Source organism: Lepidochelys kempii, chromosome 5, assembly GCF_965140265.1.
Source record: "Lepidochelys kempii isolate rLepKem1 chromosome 5, rLepKem1.hap2, whole genome shotgun sequence".
Classification (NCBI taxonomy): Eukaryota; Metazoa; Chordata; order Testudines; family Cheloniidae; genus Lepidochelys; species Lepidochelys kempii.
The window spans coordinates 53,645,210-53,658,451 of record NC_133260.1 but is presented as its reverse complement, the minus strand read 5'-3'; the positions used below and the strand labels follow the sequence as shown (position 1 = coordinate 53,658,451).

Here is a 13,242-nt window from a genome sequence, read left to right as displayed (position 1 = left end):
CAATGGCTTTGCTCTGAACAAGAAAATGCTAAGATTTAGCCTAGATGGCTGGTTTTAATTTAGGTTAATTGTTTGTATTGCATCTAGAAATTCATGTCTCAGGCAATGTAATTTTATAAAGCCAGAAAGGAAGAAAGAAGAAAGCTGAAATGCTGCTTGCTCACACACATCTTTGTCTGTAACTAACCAAATAAATAATGTGAATTCAGTACATATTTCAGCTAAAGTCTATTGCAAATATTTCCATGCTCTTTGAAGGCCATCTGGTCTAACATTGCCCCTGACACAAGGCTCCCAACTATTGAGCAAACATTTCCAAGATGAGCATCTTTATTATGGGCTAGATTCTGATACCCTTACTCAAGCAGCTCCTTACTCTGGGAGTAGTCCCATTGACTTCAATAATACTACTCATGGAGTTGTAATGGCCAGGACAAAGACAGCTGGACCAGTAATGTCTGCTGGGTCGGGGTCAAAAGCAGGAGTCTAGACTAGCTACCAAGTCATCAGGAAATGGGCATCAGAGTGAAGGAAGGCCAGGTTCGAAGGCAAGAGTCAGGAGCAAGACGGGACAAAATATGAGGTCTGAGGCTGTAGCAAGCCAAAGTCTGCATTGTGGCTCAGATGCTTCCTGGACCAGCTTCCTGGTTTAAAAAGTTGGTGTGGGTTAATCAGGGGGCTGCAGGGTTCCATTGCACTGGCCTCTTCAGGCAGTACTTCCTGAAGTGCCCAACCCTCCAGTAACTGTTGGGTGTTGCTTTGCCTCATTCCCCAGTGGCAACATAGAGGTATCAGTCAGCCAAGACCCTCTAACCCCAGGTTCTAGACACAGAAATCCTTACAGAAGTAAGGTACTATTCAATGTGAATAAGGCTAGCAGATCTGACCCTTAATCAACATCTTAGAATAATACTTGCCTGTTTTTGGTTCCAAATCATAATTAAGATGGAAAATATCTTGTATGAGCCCAGTTCTGTGAGGTACTGATTACCCTCCATTCCCTTTGTCTTTAACGGCAGTTGAAGGGGCTCAGCACCTCAGAAGAGAAGCTCTGTCATCCTGTTGCAGAATCAGGCCCGAAATGAACAGGGCAATAATAAACATTATGTGGCTTCAAATCCTAAAAGCTATGGCCTGCTTCCATGGAATTCATGTGTTATTTATGCAGCAAACAAAACATACAATGTCCTTTTATGCAGTGTTTACTGTACACATAAATTACTTGTGTCTTCAGTTTATCAAATTCTCCATGGGCAAATGGTTCCACCAGTTTATTCTCTTTTGTGCTATGTAGTTTCCTGAAATCACCTTTTGTCCTTCTAGCAACCATTTTTGTAGAAGCAGAGCACTATCGTGGTTCTTTAACCCTTACGTGAAAAGGTAAAGAGCCCACTATCTTGCTAAATTTCTAGGGACCTGCTGGTAAGGGTATGACAAATTGCCATTCCAAGGTGTAGCAGGCTCACCTTCTATATCTTCTTGCATCTGGTTTCCTCCATAGATGGGCCTATTGCATGGCAGTATATAATACTGATGCCATATATCCATACTCAGGTCCTAGAGCAGATTTTTCTCTTATCTTTTTCTGAGCCTGGACATTCCCATTCCATTGAAAACTTTAGCCCATACAAAAGTAGAAGGATCTCAGGCTATATGATCATAATGATACCTTCTGGGCTTGAAATCTATCAAGACTATAATGGAAACTATTTTGCGACCCTTATGTACAGTGGGTGCTACCACCTGCTCACTATCATTTGTCCACAAGCAAAAAAATAGCATTAATGCATTATTTAGGTTGAGAAATCAAGCCCTCAGAAGTTAGGAAATTCCATAAGCAATGGTACTCCTCGACAGTTAATCTAGCCACACTCAAATCCTATACTTCTTATTAAATATGTTAAAAACATAGGGCCAGATCCTCAGCTGGCTTTGATGGAACTGTGCTGATTTACACAAACTGAAGAGCTGTCCCAGAAACAATACTATGTTAATGTTTATATTTTACAAGAAAAAAAGCAGAAATATCTATGCAACAAGGGGCTGTTAATGTTACCTTGGGGTGGGGTGGGAGTGGCAATGGGGTATTGAGGCTTTCACTTGTTCAGATTTAGCCCATTTCAAATAATGAGTAAGATGTGACTGTTGTTTGATGACTTATATATGGTCTCAGTCCAATTCCTAAAGAAAAAATGTCCTCACCACAAAAGAACATAACCAGGATTGGCACTAGCTGGCATTCTTCTTGGCAATCTCAGCACAGAGACTGTCACCAGGAGGATGCCTCCTGAGCCAACAGCCCCTGCCTCAGTTTCCCCCTTCAAGGGGCTTTCTCCATGATTCATAGACACTTTTGTCCATTCACACGCTTCTCAGGTTCCGATTTGTTAAATTAACAAACATTCAAAATAAAGTTTTCCAGTCTTTCCTCAAGTCCACCTCGTTACATCCCTATCAGGTCACTCCTATGCTTTTCCTGCCTGTAGTCTCACTCTGCAAACCCCAGGTGCCTCTGCTGGAGCCTACTCTTACCCATCAGCCTCAATAATCTGTTCTGTTCTCCCTGAGAACACTCTGAGAACTCTCACTCTGCAGTTTCCTGCTGCTCTTTATAGGAGAATCAGGTGATCCTTGCTCAGGTGTGCCTCATTAGAAATCAGGGTTGGCTAACCACAGGCCTCTAGCCCATAAAGTGCCAAGTCACCCTGTTACAGAGAGCAAGGATTGAATGGGCCACAGAGACTGAGCTACTATCTCACCCCTAGCAGTGGTCTCTCCAGATTAGGATGACGGCCCATTGACATTGCTACTGTTATCTGCTATGTGGCTAACTGGAGGACTTTAGGTTGGACTTTTCAGTGTCGGCCTAAATCTGCTCCCACTGAAATCAATGATAAAACTCCCCCCATTAATATGCTACCCTCAATCGAGCATCTTTCATGAGCACTTCCTTTTTTTTTTTTTAATTTCAGAAAATCTGCACTACTGCCATGTGTACTTCATCTTTGCCTTTCAAACATGTATGCACTAAACTCACATTAGTGGTGCTTTATTTAAAGCAATAACTGTCTCTTATCACCAGGGAGTGACTGTGATATTCTGAACAGATAATATAACAGTAAAAGATGGGGAACCATTTCCATAGTTCTCTTCTGGGAGCTATTTTGGACCTGACCCTGCATCTACTGAAGTTCATGGCAAAACTCCCATTGACTGCAGTGGGTGCAGGATCAAAGTCTTTATCCTTCTAGATTTTCAGAACAGAAAGAGAATTTTAGACAATAACTGAAATATAAAATAAAACAATCAAAACCTTACAATCTATCATGAAATTATTATTCCTTTATTTAAATATTTGAAGACACATATGGTTCAGCTGATTCAATGCTCCATGGACTTCGACAGAGCTATACTAATTTATATTAGCTGAGGAACTTGTCCATAAAACTTATAGTTTGGAATTGGTAAAATGCGTTACGATGGAAGAGTAGAAACCTAGTTGAATGAAACTCTACTCACAGGGAAACAAAGTGAAAGTCTCATACTGTTTCAGTGCATTGAAACATGACAGCTGTATGTCTCGTTACTGTGGACTTCTGCATATAGGGTAAAATTCACAGCACAAAGGCTGAGTATAAGTCTACACGGAGGTGGAGAGAGTGGGGAGAGAATCTATCTTTATATCTTAAGTGTTTATATTGAATCAATTAGTATAGTCTCTAAGCATGAAAATATCTAGAATACACCCACAATCCCACTAGAGAAGTGTAGGGTAGTTAGCTATGCTAACTATAGCTGCTGCACTAGCCCTATAGGCTGAAGTGAGGGCACGCAGGGATCACAACATGATGTGGGAATGTGTGGCCATTGTACCCTCAAATCTCGAATCCTCCAAATCCTTGCTGTTTTGATCTTCATAGAGCTGGCACAGCATCTAACTTTGCTATAGACTGGGGTTCAGTCCCTTGGTTTTCACCTTTCATCATTGCCCATCCCCCACACAACAGACCCACAACTGTTGCATTGTAGTGGGAGGCCTTCCACAGACAAATTTCACGTGAATTGATGTCATATTGTGGTATCACAGACAGTTCTACTAAACATGTTGCACATGTCTCACCAGAACTATGTTATACTGTGAAAGCCTTTTATTTCCAAAATTCAATATTAAGCTTGGATTGTCATTTAATATCTATGTAATTCTGGAGTCACCGATAGGTAAGCACCTTAGCTGTATACTTTAGGAACCATAATATAGTTAGTACATAAACTAGATGCATCTTTAGTTCTCTGCAGTACCTCCAAATGTTACAAACATTTCTTGAAGTATCTTTCTTTTTTTAACACTCTAAAAATGTGAGGACATGTTCCAATAGCAGGTTTACATTGACTACTGTCACTAACTATAGAAGCTCCAAACCTGAATACCCATTTGTGAACCACCACCTCCACGGTCTCCTTTAATTAAGGCCTGCTATCCCACAAACTATAGGTTTGTTTCATCCAACCATTCTTTTTCGTATGCAAAATGACTAGGATGGTTTTTATAAAAAAATTCTTATTTTACTGTCTTGCCATGTTAGATTCTCCAATTATTTTAGCTTTTGAACATAAACGTGGGACTATCTTACCTTCCAGGTGATCCACATAGCAATATACATCATAAGTTTCATTGGGAAGACGGAATCCGTATGTTCTAACTCCTTCCTTTCCCATTTTATCTCCATAGCAGCCAACTCTGGGTTGCCTGATTGGATATCTGGAATACAGTAAGTTAATATTTATTGTTACAGTTCGTTAACATTTTATTGCATTTTAAGTATGAACAGATCAAGCCTATTAATTTGGGGAAATACTCTCAAGAGGCAATTTGAACAACTCACCTAACAGTTTGATCAGACAACCAACCAGCATCACATTGCTCAAATCCATCTTCATATGCAGCTTTCAGCTGATCAGGGTTTGCTATAACAGCACCATTGTCCAGACAAGACTGCTGAGCATGCTGAAAATCCAGGGTATACCTACTAGTTGCGGCACGATAGTGAAACACAACACCTACAAAGACAACAAACGCATGGTAGTGACACAAGTTGCATCACATTTGCCATATTCATTATACAGTAACGTTATCCTGATACAACAATAATTAAAAAAAAATAAGGTGACTCCCTCCTTGTACAATAATAATAACATGCTGTTACAAGATATTCCATGGTAAGTATGATCATGCCTCCTTCTAGTGACTGCCACTAGTGACTAGATAACAGCCTGCTACTACTCAGACTTGGAGAAATTCTTTTAGCTCAAGTGGTAGAAACCTGTGATTTTGGTGAAGAAGGTCCCTGAGTTGATCTCTACATGGTGTCGGTCTCTGCAGCCCAGATTAGTTACAAATATAGTAATACTATTTATAAACATCTGAAGACTGGCCACTTTTTATATTCTATACAATTATATTTTCTTTTATGTACTAAAAATATTACAGGCTACATAAACCTTTCTTGTATTTGGGGATTCCTGATTATGCAATTGGCAGAATTTAGAAATAAAAAAAATAAAAAACTTCAGAGCATTAAAAAAAGTTTTGTTCTAGTTAGGGGCCACTCTGTTCTCAATACAAGTGCAAATCCCCTGACAGCAGCAGCAGCTGCACACGCATATCTAAGAGCAGAACTAATGGATAAATTGCCCTGTTCTGTTCATTGCCTCCCGAAGCATCTGGCACCACTGTCAGAAGACCGGATACTAGGCTAGAGGGACCATTGGTCTAACCCAGTATGTCAATTCTTATGTTCTTATGACTGAAAAAGTGTACTAACATTCAATGGGCAGAAATCATTTTTTATTACTATTCAAGATCATTCATCCCCTATTGCCATGCCTTTAAAGTTAAACAACAATGGATGCTGCATGATGATCTTTGAAAAATACTATATAGTAGAACCTCACTAATCACAAGTCCAATAGCAAGGATTTTTAATTAATCTGTAAATTTGGGGGTCATACCCTATGACTGGAGAATTGCTAATTCTCAGCTATTAATTCTCAGCTATAAAAAAGTGACATAGGAAACTACATGCCTGTTAGTTTGACCTCAATTGTATGAAAGGTCTTGGAAGAAATTTTGAAAGAGAAAGTAGTTAAGGACAGAGAGGTAAACAGTAATTGGGATAACATACAACATGGCTGTACAAAAGGTAGATCATACCAGACCAACCTGATCCCTTTCTTTGAGAAGATAACTCATTTTTTAGACAAAGGAAATGCAGTAGATCTAATCAACCTGGATTTCAGTAATACATTTGATACAGTTGCACATGGGAAATTATTCATTAAATTGGAGAGGATGGGGATAAATATGAGACTTGAAAGGTGAATAAGGAACTGGTTAATGGAGAGACTACAATGGGTCATACTGAAAGGTGAACTGTCAGGCTGGAGAGAAGTTATTAGTGGAGTTCCTCAGGGATTGGCCTTGGGACTAATCTTATTTTACATTTTCATTAATGAATTTGGTACAAAAAGTGGGAGTGTGCTAATAAAATTTGAGGATGACACAAAGTTAGGGTTGCCAATATTGAGGAGGACTAGAATATCATGCAAAAAGACCTGGATGACCTTGAAAACTAAAGTAAAAGAAATTAGATTAAATTTAATAATGCAAAGTCATGCACTTAGGGACTAGCAACAAGAATTTTTGCTATAAACTGGGGATTTATCAGTTGCAAGTGACAGAGGAGGAGAAAGACCTGGGTGCAATTGGTGGTTCATAGTAATTCTGTGATCAACCAATGTGATAATGGTCATGAAAAAGGCTAATGCAATCCTAGGCTGCATCAAGGAAAGTATTTCCAGTACATATAGAGATGTGTTAGTACCATTGTACAACGCACTGGTAAGACCACTTCTGGAATACTGTATACAGTTCTGGTCTCCCATGTTTAAGAAAGATTAATTCAAACTGGGACGGGGCAGACAAGGGCTAGTAGGATGATCAGAAAACTGGAAAACCTACCTTACAAGACGAGACTCAGGGAGCTTGACTTATTTAGCCTAACCAAATGAAGGCTGAGGTGAGATATGATTGTTCTCTATAGAGACATCAGAGGGATAAATACCAGGAAGGGAGAGGAGTTATTTAAGTGCCAATGTTGACACAAGAACAAACTGGCCATCAACAAGTTTATGCTTAAAATTAGATAAAGGTTTCTAACCAGTGAAATCCTGGAAGAGCCTTCCAAAGGGAGCAGAAAACCTAATTAGCTTCAAGTCTGAACTTGATAACTTTATGGAGGGGATGGTATGGTGGGACTACAATGGCATGTGGCCCATTGGTGACCCCAATCCCCAACAGCCAGAGATTGGACACAAGATGGAGAGGGCTCTGAGTTACTATAGAGAATTCTTTCCCAGTTATCTGCCTGGTGTGTCTTGCCCACAAACTCAGGGTCTAACTGACTGCCATATTTGGGGTTGGGAAGGGATTTTCCCTGGGTCAGATTGGCAGAGACCCTGGGAGCTTTTTGCTTTCCTCTGCAGCATGTGGCATGGGCCAGTTGCTGATTTAAACTAGAATAAATGGTGGATTCTCTGTAACTTGAAGTTTTTAAACCATGATCTGAGGACTTCAGTAACTCAGACAGAGGTTATGGGTCTATTACAGAAGTGGGTGGGTGAGGTTCTGTGGCCTGTGATGTGCAGGAGGTCAGACAAGATGATCACAGTGGCCCCTTCTGGCCTTAAAGTCTAGGAATCTATGAATGTATACCATCTATGGTTCAAATTCATACCTCTGATTAAGACAATTAATTCCACAGAAGTCACTGAAATTCCACCAGATCTGAATTTGGCCTCATGGGCAAAATCATTTCTAAAAATTATAGAACTACTTTAATCTGCACTTTACTAATTTGTTCACTTTCGAGTTCATACAGAAAATAATGGTCTTTTCCCACTTCTCAGCAAAGTTTTAATGGCAAAGAACTGTAGTGAAATCTCATATTACGAAGGCTCCATCATTTTTCATAATATAGTAGAGTACATTAATTAGTACATAATTAAATATTACAATAAAATTAAAATTTCAAAATAGAAGAACTAGCACATTGTGTAATATATTTACCTTGCTTTTTTATTAAATGCACAGATTTATTTGCTAGTTCATAACTCTTTGTAATGTGCAATGATTTGGTCCCATTAAAATGTTTGAGTTTGACTTTCACCTCCGATGTGACAATTTCTACTTCCATATCCTCATTTCTATTACTCACCCTGCCATTAGTCCTAAGATCCTCATTACCCTTATTAAAAAAGGAGGCAAAGTATTTGTTTAGGTGTTGGGCCATGCCTAGATTATCTTTAATCTCCTCCCCATCCTCAGTGCTTAGAGGTCTCACTTCTTCTTTCATTGGTTTCTTTTTATCTATATGGCTATAGAACCTTTTACTATTGGTTTTAATTTCCTTTGCAAGGTTCAACTCTGTTTGGCTTCTGCATTTCTCACTTTTCCCCTATACTTTCTGACCTCCAAGAGGCAGCTTTCCTTGCTGACCCTTCTCATCTGCCATTCCTTGTAGACTTTCTACTTTCTCATAATAACTTGTATGAGAAGCTTGTTCATCCAATTTGGTCTGCAAGCATTCCCTATGAATTTTTTCCCCTTGCTTGGGATGCAGGTTTCAGCTAGCTTTGCAGCTTTGACGTAAAGTAAGTCCAAGCCTCCTCCCACATTCAGATCCTTGAGTTCTTCAGTTCAGTCTGTTTCCTTAAATAATTCCCTTAGTTTTTTTAAAGTTTCCTCTTTGGAAATCAAGGACCGTAGTTGCAGACCTGTTTTTGTTTATCCTTCCATTCAGTTTAAGCTGAATTAGCTCATTTCTCTTCCCTTGACATGTTTTACTGAGGAAATTTTCCAGTAAATAAAAAAATCTTGTGTAAAACACCCTAATCCTTTCTACATCAATTAATTTAATGGCACAAACAGAGAACAGGATCAGAATCTGGTCTCCATTGCAGCAGCGTATATGCACCATGGAAACAATGGAAGTTCTTCAAATATCTTCAGGTCTGGCCAAGCTGTGTTTGACACGGGACCTAAGTGGGACAAGACCCTGACACAACTCCCATGCTGGGAAGGAGCTAAGCTGGCACAGTGTACTACACTACACTAGCGTTATGTCCCCTAGGAATTGCCCTAACTTGGAGAATTTACTGCTGTCCAGTTAGGGAAGATTTACAGGCCATTTGCGCTTCCTGAGCGGTACAAACATGTCGGGCTTTGGCTTTGTGGATCATTTCTGTGCATGGTCTCTAACCACAATCCCAACAAGCACACGCCCAGAGTGGCATGCAGAGGAATACTGCAGAGCTCTGCCTTGAGATACCCACACAGGCATGGGACAGTGTGACAGAGGGCTATTAGCAGCTATAAATGCAGACCCTAGTAATGTAGAACACCCAGGACACTGGGTTACTCCTGGGAGAATTCTGCACCACTGCACATGTGCAGAATTTATGTCCCCTGCAGATTTCTTTGCTTCCCCACAGAAAAATGAATTTCTGACAGGGAAGCAAAGGGAAGTCACAAGAGCAGTCATACAACCCTCCCCAGCAGTATGTTTCAGGTGGCCAGGGCAGCCAGCAGAGAGGTAGATCACAGGGCAGGGGGCAGGACCGGGGAAGACTGCTGGCTCCTACCCTTATGCTGGGCTCAACTGCTAGTTCCAGATGGGCTGGGAAGGACGGGACTTCCTCTTCCCTGTACAGCATCCGGGGCCAGGTCAGACCCACCCCCAGCTGCAGGAAGCTCTGCAAACTCTCCCCCCCTTCCTGCACCCATCACTCCTCAGCTGCAGGGGGCAGGATCCCTGTACAGGAGGCTGCTCCCCCATCCACCCAACCCCTGTGCATCTAGACCCCTTCATACCCAGACCTTCCTGATGACCCTCACCAGACTCAGAAACACTCCCCTCCAATAAGCCCACTCCCCCTGCACATGGACCACCCTGATGAGCCACCCACACCTGGATCCCCACACCACCAAGCCCCAACCAGCTGCACCTGGATCTCCACACCACTCCCCCAGCATCTGGAACTCTCACTGAGCCCCAGCACACCCAACCACTGAGCCCCAACCACCTTCACATGGACCCTCCTGCCGAGTCCAATCATTGTTGCATCAGAAACCCCAAACAAGCCTCTGTGCACCAGATCGCACCCCCCCCCAGATCCCCCACTGAGCTGCCCATGCCCAGACTGCCCCACACAGAACCCTCTCAACCCACACCTGGATACTCTCACACTAAACTCCTCTCCACTTGGATTCTGCCTTGCTGAGTCTGCCTGACATACTTGGTGCTGTCAGGGTTGGGTGCAGCCTCACTGCTGAGTACATATCCCAGGTGGGAGCTGCACAGTAATCTCCCACTTCCGTGCAGCCAGTGGCCTGTGCTCCCCAATGCCATGATGAAGCCTCCACATTTATTTGACAAATAAAATTTGCAGAATTTTAAAATATTGTGTGCAGAATTTTCATTTTTTGGCACAGAATTTTTAATGTTTTGGCACAGAATGGCATCAGAAGTACTGGGTGTAGTTAAAGCAGGAGGGACTTAGATAGCTTGTATTGGAAGGGTAGAAGGGATCATTTGTACCTGTAGGGAGCCTGATGAGCTAATGAGGTAATTAGCTTACCAGCTGGGTAGTTCTGTGAAGAAAGCAAGCAGTGTAAAAGGCTGAGCCAGGAAACCCACTCCACCTGATTGCTGCTATGTTGTAATGTACCTGGAGCATACACAGTAATAAAGACACTGGGTAGACATACCCTGGAGTACTGTGCATGCTGCTTAATTCACAAAGAGGGATTACCAGACAGATTTCCAGAAGTTTAAGCGGGGAGCCTGTTCACAGGCAGCAACAGATTGTTTCTGGTATTTAAAGGAGAAATGCAACCCAACATCCAAGCTTCTGAGGTTTTTAGAAACATACTGCACATTTTATAAGCTATTTTTAAAAACTCTCTTTATGCAGTAATATAGATTGATGCTAAGGGGGCAGAGGTGTATGCTGATTTACACCAGCTGAGGATCTGGCTCAGTGGGTTCTATTCTTAATAGTATGCACTAATGGTCCAGTTTTTTAACAGTATATGTTACTTGATATTGAGTTTATATAGCTCAGTCTGAAAACATGTAAAATGAGAATTATGTGAAATGGTTTGGCTGTCTGGCTGGTTTTTAACCTTCACAAAAATGTCATTTTGACACTGATTTGGATTCATGCCTCACAACAGTCTGCACTTCTGATAGATGGCTGACCTGATCTAAAACCGTTTCACTTCTGTAGATGAACTCTGCCATTCAGTGCAAACAGAAAAAGGCTTGATAAGGCATCAAATACATGGAGAGGTGATGACAGCACTTCATTTTCATTTTTCAAACTTCATTTTGCAGTAAGTACATGAGTGCATTCCTGATGACTGGTCATCTCGCCCCCCATGTCTAAAGTAACAGCTTATTTTTTTTGATTGGTACATGTTGCTAATCACTATAATATCTAAATAAAGCAGTATTTAAGAGTTAATATTGGTGCCAATTTAAAGTAGCTCTCTCGATGTTCAGAGAAAGCCTTTGGTCATTTGTAAGACTTGGACAGGAACTTAGAGAATGCTTTGTTCTCTTCACTCTGATCCAGAAGGTAAACTCCACCTATCCTAGAGGGTAAGACTCTTGCTTTTCAAGTGAGGAGCCAATGGACATAAAGGAGCCTACAGGATGAATAGAGAGGAGAATATCAGTATGTATAAGCCTGTGTAATGGCTATAACAATTAGAAGACCCCCTGGGGCTAAGGAGATTAAATCACAGGACTTCCATTGTTTCAGTTGGACAGGGAGAGAGAAGGCAAAATCCATTGTCCAAGATTTAGCACTTTTAAAAATTTGTAAAGGATTTTCCCGAGTCTATTTGTTTTAAGAAAGAAAAGCCGACAACAAAGTTGTCCTAGGAGCAAATAAAGCAACTGGAAAACAGACTAGAACAGTGCAGTGTTGTCGCTGAACATCTGGCAAACACAATAAGTATAATTACAGGAAGATGCAGCAGTGTCTGTAGGGGAGAGCACTTAAGGAAAGTATTTTGCTGTATCCAAAATTTAAAATAACTCATTTTTGGGTGAGCACAAGAGTGACTTTTAATCAATTACCTGTTTCTTATATTTATGGAGAAAAATTTAAGGAAGGATTTAATTCTTAAGGGAGTAATTTAATTGGAAGAAAACAGATCTGTTGTTTCATACCCCTGGGCTGCAATACTGCTTGGCTATTTGCCAGTGTATTATGCTGCAAAATCCCTGGGTGTTACTAGGAAGGGCTCCAGTAATACAGCTGTCACATTACTGTGGCCTACAAATCAAAGCAGACTGTCAGTGGTGGGCTCATGTCTTTGGAACCTGTGCCCTCCAATAGTCTGTCACAGCTGCATTTGGCAAGCTTCACAGAACACTGAAGGATTTCGTTGGTCGAATGTTTGATTTAACTTTTTAATAATAGGAACTGATGGGAGTGGGGGGGAGTTGTTAAAAAACAGGGGCAGTTCTTTTGTTGACTTGTATCAATGCTAGGTGCCCAAACTATAGAGGACGGGGGGAAAGATTTTCAAAGCTGGCATTGTGGGGAAGCAAACAAAGAGCTCATCTGTCTGGTAAGCACAGTCCTGATTAAGAGGCAGTGTGCAGACATACCTCTAGATGTCTCTCATTTTTGTCCCAAGGTTAACTATGAGCCACACAAATTTGGTGTTGAAAATCATATATATCAGAAATAAAGAATCGCACAATAGAGGTTATAGAAAGAGTCGATTATATGACTGGAGGGAATATCATAGCAGTTTAAGTTTCTCAAATGAATATTTCATTTGTGTCCTTCACTTTAGGGTTTGGCCACAAACAGCATCCTACACATGGGTCTTCATAGCTTGAGTGGGCTGGATACAGAGTTGCATGGCCCAAGCAGGAATACGTTTGGTACTGATTACCAGTATGCAAGGGCAGTGGATCAACGGCTACTCTCCTGTGCACCCAACCTCCTCCTCCTTCCTCAATGCCCCCATTGGGATGGCTACGATCTGTCTGCATAGGGACTAGGGTGACCAGACAGCAAGTCTGAAAAATCAGGACAGGGGGGTGATAGGAGCCTATATAAGAAAAAAGACCCAAAAACCAGGACTGTCCCTATAAAATCGAG

General features: G+C 41.3%; 1 protein-coding gene across 5 annotated transcripts in view; it reads right to left on the bottom strand.

Moving 5' to 3' along the window:
• The window catches only part of VCAN (versican), a 135,845-nt gene that overhangs the window by 95,660 nt on the left and 26,943 nt on the right, over positions 1-13,242 (bottom strand). For all 5 annotated transcript variants that reach the window (XM_073344417.1, XM_073344418.1, XM_073344419.1 and 2 more), the window contains exons 4-5: positions 4,884-5,058; positions 4,632-4,759 (exon numbers count right to left, since the gene is read on the bottom strand). In XM_073344417.1, the coding sequence (XP_073200518.1) occupies positions 4,632-4,759; positions 4,884-5,058 (303 nt within the window). The remainder of the gene's footprint in view (positions 1-4,631; positions 4,760-4,883; positions 5,059-13,242) is intronic.